This window comes from Battus philenor, unplaced genomic scaffold, assembly GCF_028537555.1.
Source record: "Battus philenor isolate CCGP_79_NKW_IND1 unplaced genomic scaffold, ilBatPhil1.0.hap1 SCAF_26, whole genome shotgun sequence".
NCBI lineage: Eukaryota > Metazoa > Arthropoda > Insecta > Lepidoptera > Papilionidae > Battus > Battus philenor.
In genome coordinates, this window is record NW_027181689.1 from 7,239,638 (window position 1) to 7,257,696 (window position 18,059).

Sequence of the window (18,059 nt, forward strand, 5' to 3'; positions counted from 1 at the left end):
ATATTTTTATATTATGTTTACGTAAAGGTATTGTAAAGTGTTTAGAATATTTTTTTATTAAATATGTAAAATAACTAGTTTTTTCAATAATTGTATTTTGTTTCATGCGTCGCTATTTAGTATCGGTAAAGCAGTGGCTGTATTACCTTGACACTTCATAGATGGCGCTTTTAAAATGGTGTTATGATGGCGTCCATTGCGATCGCCAGTCGGTAAAGCAGTCGGTATTTCAGATGTTAAAGTGATAAAGAGATACGACATTTAAAGTTTATTATTTAAATTGTTGATTACTTCTAAAATTTTAAGCCAATGCTTTACTGACTTTGAATATATATTGAATAAGCGCGGCACAAAACAAAATAGAATTATTAAAGAAACTAAATTCCTTACAAATATTCACTATTTTTTGAACAAATTTATTCATAATTTCACGATTTACATTTAATTTAAATTCTAATTTCATTTTAAAATGAATCAAACATACCAATGGATATGTCCCGTATATGTGATGAAATTTTACAGTATCTACTCAATGCTGTTTGGCTGTATAGCAGATTTTAATTTAGTAGCGCATACAGTTACGCTTAAATGTATGCCATGGGTAATGAGGTCAATGAATATTGTACCAAATTAATAAAGAAATATTATTATTAAGCTGGTGTTGGTGTTGCTAAGACTGTTACTAAGCTCTGTCCACTTCACAGCTTATCGGGCGGCGAGCTGTTCGAGCGCATCACGGAGCCCGGGTACAGCATGAGCGAGGCGGAGGCTGCCCACTACATGCGCCAGATCTGCGAGGGCGTGCGCCACATGCACGAACAGAACATCATCCACCTCGACCTCAAACCAGAAAACGTCATGTGCCAGACCAGAACTGGAACAGACGTCAAGGTCAGACCGCTAACATGTCACTCTTATAATAATATTTATTTATCTTTTCTTATTACAACTTGTATACATATGCCTTATAGCCATTCTCTACTAGTAATCCCAATAAAATAATACTATCATACGTAAGAGTATCATGCATTAGTAGGGTACTAATATATGGCACTCCGAAATTTCAGTCTTGTGACCTACATCATGGCTTATGAACATATATATACTTCCATATTTCTAGAATGAGCCACGATATTTATATATCACTACCTTGAAAGTATAATATGCTTACAGTATTATACAAGATGGACAAGTATATATTAGCTAAGTACTTAAATAAAAAGTTTTTGTACAGATCATCGACTTCGGCTTAGCCACAAAGTTGGACCCCAACGAAGTGGTTAAGATCTCCACGGGCACAGCCGAGTTCGCGGCGCCCGAGATTGTCGAGCGCGAGCCGGTCGGCTTCTACACAGACATGTGGGCAGTGGGCGTCCTCGCTTACGTGCTGTGAGTGTTACGTGTTATTTTACTATAAAATAAGTCTACAACTTATAGTAAAAGGAGTAAAAAAGTCTAAACCTGCATAACATTGCGTTTGAACTCGTCAAAACATAAAGTAATGTACATGGCAATAGCTCAATAAATATACTTAAAGGAACAAGGTGGAAAGACGACCTTGTACCATAAGAAGTCACTGGATAAAGATCATTTCCAACCAGTCTTACAGGAAATCTTTGAGGGAGGCCTATGTCTAGCTATAGATCTCCTAGGAATAAAATTATCTTGAAGTAATAGTAATTAACTAATTACAAGCTTTCACAGATATTTTTACTATATTTATACCAAGAACACCATTATTGCATAAAATGACCTAACATGGCAAGAATTGGTATTTGTTTAGGATAGAAAATTGTTGCCTTTTATATCTCTTAACTAAATAACTTGTCTTGTATTGTAAATGATTTCTATGATTCTTAAATGCGTGTGCTAGGCACTTGTTGTCTAGACAGTATACATGTTTATGCGTATTTAATATTATATCAAATATAACATACGATTTAATAAAACGAATTACTTATAGCTGACGAATTTTATACAACACATTATTAACTAGGTTTTAAAAGAAAGAAAAATAGATAGTAGTATTCTCTGCAAAGTACGGTAATATAAAGCGTACTTTCTAAATATTATTAAACTAACCTATTTAAAACACGGTTTAAATCTGACGAAGTTGTTCGAAGTGATTAATTATTTACAAATTAACAGATTGTCCGGCCTGTCGCCGTTCGCCGGAAACAACGACATCGAGACGCTGAAGAATGTGAAGGCGTGCGACTGGGAGTTCGACGAAGAGGCCTTCCAGCACGTCTCCGACGACGCGAAGGACTTCATCCGACGCCTGCTCGTCAAGAACAAGGAGTATGTTTTATTAAAGCTTTTAATTTTATTTATGCAACTAATATCTCTATGCGAATATTTCTTATACATCATATCCATAATTCGGTTAAATGAAAAAGTTTCAGTTATGGCCATTTACCGATTTTAGTAAAAGCAAATAGTTCTAAACAAGGTTTGATATCTTAAAACTTAAAAATATTCCATATAAATAACTGTAAATTCTGATTAATCTGTGACAAAAATAGTGGTAGCATTTTTCACAAAGTGGGGGTAGTTTTAGGTCACATTTAATAAAGAGGGTAGTTATCATTACAAAAATGTTTATGGTCGTAGTAGGTAAGATGTGCTTATATGCGATTATATTTTAAAAGTAACATAAATAATAATGTATTTGTTTATATGCCTTTTCGATTGACGAAAATTCCGTTACAATCTCTTTTTTTATTACACTTACCATATCCATGCTAGAAACAGAAAGACAAATCAAATAGAGATCAATATAAGAAAACATGAAATAATTTGCTAAATCATTAACATAAACAATAAGATCAAAAATACGTCGTCTAAGCCGTGGCATACTTGATACATGAAAACCCATCCCTACCTCAATTTGCATTTATATATAATAATAGAATTAAACTTTATGTTCTTTCATGATCTAGTTCTCGATGATATGGAAAAAGTTAAATCTAAAAACTTGTTCTTGAGTCAATCTGATGTTTCTTGACTGATCAATAGGAATCAATTAATATATTTTAAGTATATTTTAAAATCACTTACCAATGAGAGAATTCGTGATTTTTTACTATTAACTCTATCTATTGAATACAGTATAGTATGTTTTATCAATTATACCACCGTTGTTAGGAGTGCTTGCACGGATATGCTATGGTAAAGGAAGATATACATATACATGGAATATAATTCTTCAATATTATATACATTGAGAAACCTATTTTTTTATTAAATTTGAAAACCACACCGTCCACTTAGACAACAAGGTTATGAAGACGTTTTGTTTGACAGCTGCAATGTGTAGTTACTTATGGGAAATCTTTGCGATGCACCTTTTGCACTCACGGATGACCCATATGGCTTTAAACGTTCAATGGGCGATGTTTCACCGGTGACCTTCGTGGCCAATATAGAAACACTCGATTTTTTACATAGCGTTCAACTTATTAATCTTGTATGCAAAATTAACTACTTTTGTACTGTAGGAAGCGCATGACTGCACACGAGTGCTTGGCTCACCGCTGGTTGGCGGGCGATGGTGCCGCGTCCCGTACCACACCTGTTCCCGCTAGAAGGCTTGAACAGATGCGAGACAGGCTGCGCGCGAGATACCAGGTAATAAATTAATCTAGCATTGCCATGTGGTCTATTATGTTAAAAGAAGAATTACTTATTTTGTGTAAAAGGAAAATGTACTCTACGTTATTGTCCTATGGTCTAATTGTGCAGGGTTAAATAATGAGTTTCCAAGTTGAATTCTAGAATCAATAAAATATTAAAATTGAGGAATGGTGTTTAAGTTCTACAGCGGTTCTCGTAGGCAACAAAAAGTAAGTTAATAAGGAACGCTTTGTGAAAATCCGTTAAAGAAGCAATAGACATCTATCATTTAAATAAAGTTCATTTAAGAAGTTTTCAGCGGTAGCACTAAGAATATTAAACTTTTTACTCAAAAAAATATTTTTGCGTAAAACCTACAGACTCTCGTTTGTTTATTCTTGTACAAACTATTTAAAATCGCCCTTATTCTTTACTCTATAACACATCATTTTGTTCTTACATAAATTTGCGATTAATTGCATGTTTTTTTGTAGAACTGGTCATCGTTCGTCCTGCCGATCGGTAGGCTGAGCGAATACAGCTCGCTGCGCAAGTTGCTGATAGAGAAATGGAAGATATACGACGGACAATTCGGTAAGCGACTACGTTTTACTTTCAAAGCTTCGTGACATAGTTTACTTTCGTAATGTTAGCACTGACGTTATTCGAAGTGGTAGTAACATTATCAAACTAAGTTGAGGTCCGGCCTTCTCGACTACCGTTGGAATGCTAAACTGGTATTACCGACAAGTGGCAGCCTAAGCAGTGGTGTACCAAGAACTTTTGCCGCCCGGGGCGGTCTCCAATTTGCCGCCCCTTCTATTATAATTCAATCAAATAGTGGTTTTTTATAAATTGATACACATAAATAAATTATTAAGTTATTTAATCAATATTAATTAATACACAAAGTAAATTTTTTTAGACATATGTGTATGCACTCGTAAACATATTTATATAATATCTACTCTTCTTTCTAGCTTTCATACTAGAAAAATCGTGTATAATGCTCTCAAAATTAAAATTATTTGTAATTTCTTGTTCTATTGGCAATATTGCAAGAGTTTTTGGTCCTAATTGACTCATTGTAGAACGAAGATAATTTAATTTATTATTCAAGAAAGAAAATAAATATGAAATGAATATGTTGCTTTTTACAACTATAAGTAAATTTAAAAAATGCCGCCCCTAGGTAAGTGCCGCCCGGTGCGGACCGCACCCACCGCCCCCCCCTAGGTACGCCACTGAGCCTAAGCCACGTTCTCCCAGAGGTGGGGACACGAGCGCCTAGTTTAATCCATTAAGCATCCGTCTAAGTGATCTGAGAAGTTTATGGTCACCCAATCCGGTGAAACTGTAGTATACTATCTAAGTTAAGGCTAACCAAAGAGCCCTTGAGGTTCATTTGTTAAGGTTGTAGACTAAGAATCTAATCAAAAACAGGTAATAATTGCATTAAGTATCTGAACACTCAATTTAAGACTTTATGTTCATGAGCATTAAGTTTAATTTTCAATGAACTACTGTTATCTATCTTGTAACTCCTCTGTGTAGACCGTCGCCAGGCGGCACCAAGGTTCGTGATCAAACCGCAATCGGCGTTCTGCTACGAGGGACAGTCTGTGAAGTTGTACTGTCGCATCGTGGCCTGCGCTGCACCAACCGTCACCTGGTCAAGAAACAACCGCGAGTTGCGCCAGTCAGTCAAGTTCATGAAGAGGTCAGCCACTTGCACTCTCTTACTTAAACTAGGCAAACTATTTTTCAAATCGCTGCACAATTAAATGGTCTAATTTTAGCCCTACAATCTCAAGGTATTGTTTACGAGTTAATCCATTTTAAAAAAAACTTGAATTAAGACGACTAGCTTAAGTACAAAAACTTAGCTCGAGGTCTATAGTCAAATTTATGTTATTTCTTATTTTTATTTATTTTGCTGACATCAGTGTCTCTCAACCTTATTTGTGCCGTACCCTGTCTTAGCCTTTCTACAATTCTTACGCCGCCTAAGTAACAAACGTAATTTTTATATTAAATAAAAAGGGTTAAACTCGCGTCGATTTCCCGTATTGCCCTTTATGGGGCGTGGGGCTCTTGTTGGAAAACACAGATCTACAGTCAATTCTATACTATTAGATCAAACGTGCAACGAATTTAAAAGAAGAAAAATAAGTAGTAAGTTCATAATGGATAAAAGTAGACAAAGCATTCACTAATTACACTCGCATTACGAGTAAACCTCTCAAAGTAATTTGGCTCGTAACAATAATTTTTATTTATAGAAATAAATATGAGTCGATCGTTAGAAAACAGGTCATTCCAACCGGTCCTTTTGGTCCTTAGTGAACATTGTACGGCTAAACTAATGATGTTGATGATTTTGTTTTAATTCTTTAAGTGAAAAAATATATAAGTTGTCTATTGATTAATTTAAGAACGGTGTCACGTTTCAATCATATGTACGTAATTCTGGATTCTGGAAAGAAGCGGTCTGCATTATACAAACGATCTTAAGTCTTTCAATTTATCTTAAAATGATTTTTACCTTGAACTAAGATGAATGCAAGAAAAACTTTAAAGCAGCACAACCTGCAAGGTTTAATTTTGACAGTTTATTTATTTTTACTTTATTATTTACTTTATTTAGACACACATCAATTATATCTGCTAATATATAACTTTTAATAATAAATGACTAGTTTATGTTTTAATTATTAGTTTTATCTTTTTTTTCTATGTTTATCTTAGCTTATTCATAACCAATTATGACCAAACACAAAATTTAAACTACAGCTTCAAAATAAAAAATAATATAGTAAATAAAAACGGACAGTAAATCCACGGATATAAGTGAAACGTGACAAGGATGTATTATTTTACTGTCCTAGGGGTATCCCTCTATGGATTAGGACGTATATATATAAAGCACAGTAATCAGCAACTTGTTCCTGCTATAGATACTCCGGTAACGACTACTACTTCATCATCAACCGCACGAAGTTGGAGGACCGCGGCGAGTATATCATCAGGGCGGAGAACCATTACGGCTTCCGCGAGGAGGTGGTCTTCCTTAACGTGCAACGTGAGTGACGAACCTTATTCTTTACAAAAATACGACGTAAACAGTTATTGATCGACTTATTACATTAAAATGTAATGAAAATACAGTAATAAATAATGATATATTAAGGAGACCGGAAATTAATGTCACTTAAGTTAAATTCACACGACTACATTTGTAACAAGTTTTTATTTCTAATCAACAACTTATTCATCTTCGTTATCAGCAAGTTTTTGCTATCTAGCGCACAAATTTTCAATGCCAGAGCGGTAAACATCAATCGGTTTTTCTAGAAAATATGGCGACAGAAACGGAAAGGAATGTTCCGTTCCCCCTAATATAATTACAGTTAGAAACTTTATGCTCTTATAGTAAAAAGCTATTAATGGTTCTTAAATCTCAATTGAGTACTGATTATATTGTCAAAAATACACTTTAACATAAAATAAAAATCAACAAAGTTTAGGAAAGAAAATTTATAATACAGCATCAACATAGAAATTTAATTTTAAAAAAATAATGTCACTGAGGCGTACCATCTAAACGTACATACGTCATAAATAAAAGAATAATTTTAGATTGTGCGGAACTAAATATAAAAAATAGTAAGATACGATTATACCTTTAAGTTGTAATGTTTTTATAACTATGTTATGGCAAATTTTGTGTTTACAATTTAAAATAACACGATGTTGTACCCAGCAACAAGTGGATGAATGTTTAACTAGACACGATATGTTACGCTGTTGATCAGAATAGACGACGCCGCGCCGTGAGTTATTGGGTGTCCGCTCGCTACGGAGACAACAATTGAGCGATAAATCTACTTGCTCGAATATTTATAGCAATCCGGACCAATAAATGTCACATGAGATTACGCGACAGAACTTGAGCATACATTTAATGTATGTGCTGCGCGCTTTAGAAATAGTCCAGACATTTATTGTCTAGGTTTTAGATTCAAAAGCCTATTTGTAATTAAAAATTCTTTTTATGATAATTGACACGCTTGGAAATTAACACTAATACTAATTTTCGGAGGCGTACATTAAAAGAGACATATACATACTAGAGTACTTATCTAAGAAATTCAATTTTGTAGAAATTACAAAAACATTGCAAACACAGATTAGTCTGACTGGATGCGGCATCGTGATCTAACAATTTTTTTTTTACTTTTAGTAACTGTATGCAATTTAAGTATCGAATATTTAGTTTTGAGATTTCTATTTAAATAAATAAGGACATGACTAAATGTTATTTTTTTCGTACATCACTAGGCTTAACTTTAAACTTGTGTAACGTTATTTATTAATCAATATTTTATCAGTTGTAATCAACTTTATATTTCATAAATGTTAGCATTAATGGGCTTTTGCTTTCCATGTAAAGATTTAGGGTGCACAGGAAAGTAGGGCTTTAACCTGAATTCATCCAGAAAAAAAAACTTTGTATATAAAATCATGAGCAAAGTTCCGTCAATGTTCATGAAACATGAGGTGGTATGTAATATTTGCCAAGTAATTTGACCCTTGAACTGAAACATATGTAGGTAATACAGGAGCCTTCATGACATAATTAAATGGGTACAAAAGAAGTAAAGCACCAGATTTGCTAATTGTTGTAGAAACAAGAAAGTTTTGATATAATGTGAATAAATGATGTTTGTTTGTGTAGCCGTGCCACGCGTGCAACGACAGCCGATGCCAGAGGCACCACGTCGTCGCGAGCCGCTGCCGTACACGTTCTGGCAGGAGTCGAGCGAGACCGCGCCCGCCTTCACCTTCCAGCTGCGGCCGCGAGTGATGCAGGCGCGCGACACCTGCAAGCTGCTCTGCTGTCTCAGCGGCAAGCCCACGCCCACTGTCAAATGGTCAGCTACTTTTGATTATATTAAATACATAATCTTAAAGTTGTTACTGTCGCTTCTGTTTTTTTTTTAATTATACTTATAAATAAAATCGTCTGGTTGTTTAAAATTTACTGCCAAGAGTAGATAAATATTTGCAGGTAGTATTGTAAATATAAATGCGACACAAAGTTGTCGCTTAAACCGCCAGGGCGTTCCAATATCTCAAGATATTCGTACATTATTAATAAAATATTAGAACGTTCCTTACAACTGTTTAGAAAATGTTACTGGGAAAATGCCAGTAAACCAAATAACAAGAATCTAAGATTCAAACTATAACTAGCCGTTTAAACACTATATGTGTTTATAACTAAAACAATGATAGTGTGAAGTAAAAGATATCGTATATAAGAGTTAGCCAATTCCACCTACAGATGTACTTACTTGCTGTGTATTATTTGAATAATGTCATCAGTTACGATCGCTTATAAATCCTACGCTGCTTGTATATATAATGTATATATAATAAGGATTAATTTTGTCCGTCCCCAGGTACAAGGACAAACGCGAACTATCAAAATACGACTACACGATGACGCACTCGGACGGCGTCGTGACGATGGAGATCATCGACTGCCGGCCAGAGGACAGCGGCAAGTACACGTGCGTCGCGACCAATGTTCACGGCACCGATGAGACCTCGTGCGTCGTCATCGTTGAAGGTAAGTCTTCATTTCGTCATCATATCAGCCGAGCGCTTACTGTAACTGAAATGTATAGATCTTCCCCAAAGATCAGCGCGATGTCCGGTCTTGCACTGCCCTTAAATATATGGCGATCGCCATTCGCGAAGCTTTTGGCCTCGACTACCATCGGTTTCACGGACGATGTGCTCCTTTACTTGCAACTAGAAAATGGGATTACCAAAAATCGCGTAAAGAACCTTTGTAACCACGTATTTAAAGTTGAATGACGCCATTTAAAACTCGTTTTGATTCTATTTTCTTACGAATTGGTCTCTTTTGGCATTCTATCTCTTCTGATAAGTGATCACTATATATCCGAATAAGATAATTTTTATATGTCATCATCGTCATATAGACTGCATAATGTCTACTGCAAAATATAGTTCTACCTCGTATATTTTTATTAGGGCCGGTTGGATGCAGCTATATATACTATTCTTTATATATACAGCAGAATATATATTTATATATGTGTATATATATATATATATATATATATATATATATATATATATATATATATATATATATATATATATATATATATATATATATTCGTTACATTGGCGAAATGTAAAACGTTGTCTCTTACACAATTTCCATCCAATATGTCGAATCAGGCACTTACGAAAACCTATTAAAATTTCATTCTATTTAATGATATCCTAAACATCTGCATGAGCATTTTCCAAACATCGGATAAACTTTCTGCACCTCTTGAAACTATTTTATACTATCCGAAAATTAATGTAAATTTCATCAGGTGTAAATACAGTGTCGTAAAGAATACAGTCTGATGGTAAAATATACTCCATCTTACTAAGCTTACTGTTGCGCAGGTGAGGTTATCAGCCCCGAGCAAGCTCAGCTGGCGCACAACTTCCTGCACTCGGGCGACCGCCGATACATTGAGAAGCCGCTCAAACCCGCACCGCCGCCCATCATCACCAAGACCAAGGTAGGACATTCTTACAAACTCATTCTAGACAATATATATTAAAAATTGCTTTACTTTTTAGACACAACATTACTAGCAGCACAATTAGTGGTACTAGACCTTTATTATTAGGGCTTACTAAAGTTATCTCTTTTGAATTATATGTTTCCTTTTAAAGAACTAAATTATGGGCAGCTATTTGTGAATTGTGAATTTTATATATTATATTTGTGTTTTTATTCGGAACATCTCTCAGCGTGAGAGTCGCCGAACAAAGTTCATGTAGTGTTTTTTCAACCGAACTATTTGTACGTGTAAAATTGTATGAAAGGTAAACATACGTTTACCGAACCTGTTTCTTTAAAGGTGTGCACGTGATGATTTACGTACTTAAGATCATTTGAACACGAGAAAAATATTTTAATCTTATCAATATTATTATATATTTTATTTAAAAGACGAATAAAATGAATTTAATATAAATTATGCTGTTCTGCGAGAAATATATTCGTTCACAGAATAGACAGAAAACAAAGTGAGAACACTTTAAATCACAAGTTTCATAATCAATACAAAAACACGCGAAGGTAAAAAACAATCATCATAAGAGCAATAAAACGCGTCCACACCGTGCGAACAACAGATGTGGACTGACGTTATACTCCCATGTAAAGTCATCCTTAGCTCGTTTCCAATAACTAATGAGATAAATTGTACATTTTCTGTCATTAACTCAGTCCGGCGAACAAAATTGCAATCTAAGGTTTTCAAACCCAAGTTTTAGGGGTAGGATTTACTATGAGGTACATAGGTATCGTATGTATAAAAAAATATAAAGAGTTAGCGCATTGCTTATTTATTGTACACTTGTAGGTGACGATCGACCCGCCCAGCAAGAGTCAAGCGCCACGTCCCAAGTACTCGCCGCAGAGCTCCATAGAGCCCGGCAAGAAGAAATACGGCGCCAAGTTGGACTCTGACTCCGCCTCCAGGTCGCGCAGTGCCACCAAGGAATTAGTTTGTAAGTTTTCGTCATTGATATCTGATTACGAATATAAACCATTTTTTATTTAGGCGGTGAACCCACGAGACTTAAAAAATAAATTTGTCTCTGAAACAAAGACAAGGTTGTTTAATATTTCTAATCACTAAAATTGTTGCAATGTTGGTGTTTGGCACTGATGAAGGATCAAGAGATCTCCGTAACAAACCTTCAGTCTTTACATCTGTGGTCGGAAAACACGAAAATGCTCTGGGAACTCTGCAACATCAATATCAATGGTGAATTGTTTTACAGAGTTCCGTTTTGTTCCTTTAATCATCCCAGTTGCACAACGCTGAAGAATTTTGGTAACCATTTTGGTTCGTGTTGCGCAGTGCCCTCTGACTCATCGATGTGCGCTCCATCATTTGCACGCGCGTTGCCTGACACTCTGACCGCACGTGATGCTGCTCCACTGCTGCTTTCGTGCAGCGTTCGTGGAGATCCCGACCCTCGCGTCGAGTGGTATAAGGATGGACAACCCCTGCACTCCTCAGAGGTAAGTGTATCCATGCGTTTCTACAAGTTTTCACCTAAAATTAACTATCTGATCATAAGATATTTTAAACGTTTCGTTATAATAAAATTCATTCTTAAATAGTTTTATTTGCTTTTACAGTTAAAGGAACCCAAACTGTATATACCTTAATTCAAGAAAATATTTATTTATGAATAATATTTAGCTATTAAGGTTCCGCAAATGGCTAAGTTGTGCCACTTAGCCCCAATTTCCAGTGATTCTCACCATCGTTCCAGCTTCAGCACGTCTACAGCTATACTTAATTAAGCCTCCCTCATAGATTTCCAATAAGACCGATTGAAAGTGGCTTTCATTTAGGGCTATCCCACTTTAGCCAAGTCGTCTTAAAATAAAATATTATATAATTTTCCAAATATATGTACTATTTAAAACAGTGAGTAAATAATTACGATTGTATAATTTAATAACACCAGATGTCTTGTAGGCGCTATGTTATTAATCGACGCAATTTTATCCACTCATCAAAAAGACTAATAATATATTTTTATAACTATTGATGATTTTAATATTATTCTAATTTCGATTCCAGGTCGTAAACCTCAAGTACAAGAACGGAGTTGCTTCGCTGGCCATCAACGAGGTGTTCCCCGAGGACGAGGGCGTGTACTCGCTGAAGGCAATCAACAGCCAGGGCGAAGTGGAGACCAAGTGCAAAGTCACCGTTAAAGGTCTGTCTCCACAAATTAAATTAATAAAATTCCCGGATCCTCTACAATACGAACCAGACCCCTTTACTATAAACAGCTGATTAGTTGTTAATCCACCTCTTTCTCTTCTCTCCATACCTTTCCTTCTATTGTCAAGACATCTATTTCTTGACGCCATGATAGTTCAGTTTCGACCCTTTATCCGCGACTCTCACGCGATCTTGTAAAAAAATGTGTTATTTTATTTTATTTATCCTAAATCTTCACTTAATGATAATTATTACTTAAGATATATTTCTTTTAGAAAAGTGTTTTATGAACCAATATAACAGAACGACGTAAAATATAAAAATAATATTTATATAAAAAATCTGTTGTTTATTATTCTTCACACAAATTCGTGTTAATTACTGATGTATGTAGATATAATTATGTAAATAATTACATATAGATGTCATGTAATTTGCGTGTTTACAACTGTTTTTTTTTTTAGATAAAGTTGTATTGTACATTGTTCTTTATTTTATATATTGTTAGAAGTGTGGGTATCCTTGGAAGTCATTATTAGGAATGGATAATCTTCAAAGTAGTAGAAATCGCTTATAAAAGTGAGCGTTTGTGTCAGAAGCATTATTTAATTAGAGTCTGTTGTGGGTGCTATCTTTAATAATTGTTGTTATAAAAATTATTAATGTAATAATTTCTGACCTAAGGGTTACAATATAAAAGTATATACAAGAATATAGAAGTTATACAAGACAAATAATAAACCGACACGTCTTAGAATATATCATATCTAATGCCAATCCTCTAAACCCTGAATTTGTTATTCAAATTAATTTTAGTAAATAAATAGCAAAGGAGAAATTATAAAGGATTTAAAAAATGTATCTGCGCATACTAACTAGGATTGTTTGTTGATACTGAATACATTTGTTTATATAGCGTTAGACATATCAGCGTCGGCAGGCTCAGCCAAGATCGGCGACAAGCCGCCCAGGATCGTGGACCACGCGGTGTCACAGATCGTCAACGACGGAGACTCGGTTACGTTGTCCTGCAGGTAAAGTTTTATTTTACAGATTACAGGAATTATTAAAACTGGTTCTTATAAACAGATGTGTAGAACATTTTTTTCAATGATGTACAAAAAAGATTTTTCTTTTTGACAATTAAAGGAACATTACATGGCTAAGAGTTACATTAAATACTGGCTAACAATTACATTCGTAATTCATATGACGTAGTCGGATCATAGAAGTTCCGATGGTTAACTTAAAGGATGCTGTTCTATAAATATTTAGTCTCTACTCTCCTATGAGAGGTGAACTTGATTATAGGTTCTATGAAATTAGGATCTTTCGGTATTTTTCTCATGGCGCTACACAAGCGGTCACTGAAATTGGATGCTTATAAAATTAATAAATAATGTTGAGAATGAAACCGAGGTTCCCTAAGGAAATATTCGAAGTTAGTTATGAGGTCTAGATTCGTCTTTATGCCAATTAGCAATGAGCACCTTTTTATTTTCTTATTAAACAAAACACTGTAAAGGACAAACCCACATCATTATTTCAGCAGCATATCGTTCATCGCCGGACACAGGCATCCTATATAGTTTTGCAGTACTACCAGATTGAAACGGCCTGCAACTTCCGACAATCTTAATAAGGTGGTGTGTGTATTATAAACATGTAAAATAACTTTGGCACTGTTCAGAATCGTGGGCGCTGAGAGGTTCGACGTGGTATGGCTGCACAATTACAAGGAGATCAAACCATCGAAAGACTTCCAGTACTCCAGCGAGGCAAACATCCACAAGCTGCACATCGCGGAGATATTCCCTGAGGACGCCGGTGAGCTTAGCATACACATTTATTTATTTATGTATTTATTGGCTGATTTTGCCTTGTAAGAATTCTCTGCTAGAGTTCTGCAGAGATATGATAGTAGGAGAAGTAATAATTACTATAAAAAGATAAATATTAACACTATACATACAATATAATATCATAAATACTATATCTAATTAAACTTTGAGACATACTTTAATAGACATATAAATGTTCATGTAAATTTTATGTATATATGAGGCATAATAAATACATTAATGATTTTGTTACTACATTTATTATTACAACTTTTCAATATTGATAGTAATTATTTGGATTTATTAATATTGCAACACTGAATCAGGTGAGCTGTTAGAAAGATTGGTGTTGTTTTAACTTAAAATTAAGCCAGAAATTTTCAAAAATATTAATCCTTTACTTGTAGGAACCCACATAAATAAAATAATTAGATTGATTCTCCGCACTGCCTTTTCCTTTTGTGGGTGTAATTTCATAAAATGTTAAAAAATCTCGGCAAATTTTATTAAGAGCCTGCTTGAGATTGTAAATTTGTTTAGTGAATGTCTTCATCAATACCTCCTTCAAATTTCAAATATTTTCTTTCAGACATAAAAATTAAAAAAAAAATTACTTGCTCTTACAGTATATTTCCGTGATCTAGTGATAGTACATTGGATATATAAATGTACATATGTACGAATGTGATCAAAATTAAGATGAAATTGTCATTTAAAACTCACAGGCATTAAGAAGGCAGGTAATTTTTTTTCCTAGGTCGGTAGGACTGAATGTAACATTTTCCCGAGCGTTTGATTGTCAAAAGTTGGAATGTCATTTGACTCAGCCGCAACCATTTTAAAGGATGTTTTGTGTCTCAATAACGTAAATTCTCAATTGGTACACAAATCGTTCCTCAAACACGGTATTCGCCTGATATGGTTCCGTGCGACTTCTGGCTTTTCAGCAAACTGTTTTGATACGATTGAGGAGATAAAAATAATCAGTCTTGAAGGCTGTAGCGGAAATAGATTGTTTCGACTGTTTTTAAGACTGATAAAAACTTTGGCAAAAATGCGTATTATCGGACAGGGATTACTTTGAAGATAAAATTGATTAGGAGGAATAATTCGCCTTACGTTTTGACAGTGGCAAAATATTTTTTTTTTTTTGAATGACGAATAATGAAATATATAAAAAAATTATTTATTAACTACATTCTGTTCTGAATTTTGAAATTATTTACTCTTTGGGGGGGGGGGGGGCACCAAGCCCCAATCTGCCCCAGGCCCCAAATACCATAGCTACGCCACTGCGTTTTGATCACAGTACATATATGCTCTATATAAATAATACTGAGCAGATCATAACGAAATGTGTAAATTATTTGCTATATTGATAATAATTGCATTTTGAATCAATATTATTTACTTATAGAATGAGTAATCAGCAAGCTACGTCAATTGACTATCTATACGAATCTGTGCCGTTATATACATACGGAATAAATAAATTATACTAAATAATTAACATTCATCTAATTGTTGCACAGGCGTGTACACTTGCGAGGCGTTCAATGACGCAGGAGAATCATTCTCTTCGTGCACGCTCGTGGTGTCAGTGGCGGGAGAGACGCCCTCCGCGCCGCAGTACAGCGTGTTCCCGGCCTCGGCGACTGTCGCCACCTCGGAGTCGGCTGTGTTCACCGCTCAGTTGGAGACGGTACGTTGCCTTTATTTTTATATGTTCAAATACTTTTCGTCATAACAATATATCCAATAATCTTTTCATAAAACTGTATAACTTATTAATACTAAAATGAAGATAAGCCAGTTATATCTTTCCCAAGCTTGATATAAACTAACTCTTATTGGAACTGATGATATGATACGATAATCATTTTATTCGTATTATTATTCACATAAGGTCATTCAAAGCGAAAGCTCAAAATAAACTTTAATTTAAAGAGCATTTTTATTAAATTATTTTAATATAACAGCTTTAGCTCGGAATGTTTGGCTTTTTACTACTTCGAAGATAATTTAGAAGACGATTCCAAATTGAATTTCCAAAAAATATCATCAAATACATTTTTATGATTTTTAAGCCTCTTTATTGATACGTATTTTTTATTTTATTCGAATGTATAAAACCATCAATCTATTTCAATTTTGGCAACTGTGTAGGGCAACACTCCCGTGTAATGTCTAAATTATCATATATTAAAGTATAGATTATTTTTACGTGATAATAATAAAGTTTGAAAACGAATTGCTCTACTATGTTATTAATGAGATTGTAAAAGTAATTATAAAAATAAACTCAATTATGTAGTGGACTCATCTCGGATCAAGATGCTTTTAGAGCTTTCGTAGCTTTAAATTGAAGAACTCCCACTATAGGGGAGCACAATCTGTTTCTAGTTTCTATCAAATTATACTCTACTGAGATTCTTCCCATGGCGTCAATGTAAATAGTCTTAGTAGATAAAAATAAATGAGTGTCCACTTCAATGTATACGTCTGCTTCCCCCAAAGATCGTCACGATGCCGCGGCCTTGTCTATTGTTAATAAATTATAAACTAAAACCGATGTAACCAAGTCACATCAGCTAATTATAACTTATTATTTAGGCCTTGTGCTGGAACTAATTAAACAAGGTTATTGCTTCTTTGCAGCCACCTCTCCAACTGCAATGGTTGAAGGACGGCAAGCCGATCGACGAGAGCTCGTCGCGATACAACTTCACCATGGAGGGCAACTCTTACCGCCTGGAGATCTCCAAGTGCAATACCGACGACAGCGGCCAGTACCAGGCGCGCGCGGTCGGACAGAAGGGAGACGCCTTAGCAGCATTCTATCTCAACGTAGCCGACAACTAAAGCCTACTCCAAACATAACTACGATAATTTCAAGGACTGACGATTTTATATAATGTAAAGAATATAGCATCCGGGCAAGCGACTTGCGATACAACAAGACTACAATGCCCTGATCTGAACGTCTCGACTATGACATAACGATTTTTATACAATTCGGAGTCTATTAGTGTAAAGGAGTTTTTATAAATTTATTAATTTATTAAGTAAACAATAAGTGTTACACCCTATCGAATGCCTACGAGAAGCCGCCAGGAAGATCGAATCCTCGCTCTCTAGTCACTGTTAACGTTTAAATGTTATTTTTTATTTATTGTCGACATTATCCGTTGTTACGTTATCTATTTATATATTGACATTTAACAGAATTATTCTATTTGAAATCTTGAGCTTGAAGTTAATCAATGTTGCCTTGGATCCGGTGGGACAGGGTGCTCCGACCGTCCCCGGGATGTCCCGTCCGCCACCACGGGGCATCCCCGTGCACGGTCGCTCGCCTACCGACCGATCTTTAATATTATTTTTATATAACTGTAATATTTAATTGTAAATAATTTATATCATGTGACAGCGTAATTTATAAATAAATATGTATACCTTAAAAATAAAAACATTGTTTTATTTGTAACTTCCTTAAACACTAGTAATAAATACTTAATGTTACTACATTCAGAATAATTATAAATTAAAAATATTATTTATAGAGTCAAAAAAGAAAATGAAGTTTTTGTACAATAATAATCAGACTTATTCTTATATGGGAGATTATGGTTAGATAATCGTGGTCAAATAAAATGTAATAACGGACTACCACCGCCTATCATAACACGCACGTTAAGCTGCAGAAAATTTTCTTTTTTTTATTTTGCATCATTTCTGAGATCTTTTT

The 18,059-nt window shown here is 34.7% G+C and overlaps 1 protein-coding gene across 1 annotated transcript in view; it reads left to right on the plus strand.

Moving 5' to 3' along the window:
• The window catches only part of bt (projectin protein bent), a 122,828-nt gene extending 105,054 nt beyond the window's left edge, over positions 1-17,774 (plus strand). The window contains 17 exon segments of the mRNA XM_068768667.1: positions 705-891; positions 1,235-1,389; positions 2,149-2,301; positions 3,501-3,630; positions 4,110-4,209; positions 5,170-5,335; positions 6,573-6,697; positions 8,354-8,549; positions 9,081-9,250; positions 10,114-10,232; positions 11,085-11,232; positions 11,589-11,752; positions 12,324-12,462; positions 13,387-13,504; positions 14,161-14,297; positions 15,844-16,013; positions 16,970-17,774. Coding sequence (XP_068624768.1) covers positions 705-891; positions 1,235-1,389; positions 2,149-2,301; positions 3,501-3,630; positions 4,110-4,209; positions 5,170-5,335; positions 6,573-6,697; positions 8,354-8,549; positions 9,081-9,250; positions 10,114-10,232; positions 11,085-11,232; positions 11,589-11,752; positions 12,324-12,462; positions 13,387-13,504; positions 14,161-14,297; positions 15,844-16,013; positions 16,970-17,173 — 2,581 coding nt within the window. The 3' untranslated portion in view covers positions 17,174-17,774.
• The last annotated feature ends 285 nt before the right edge of the window (positions 17,775-18,059 follow it).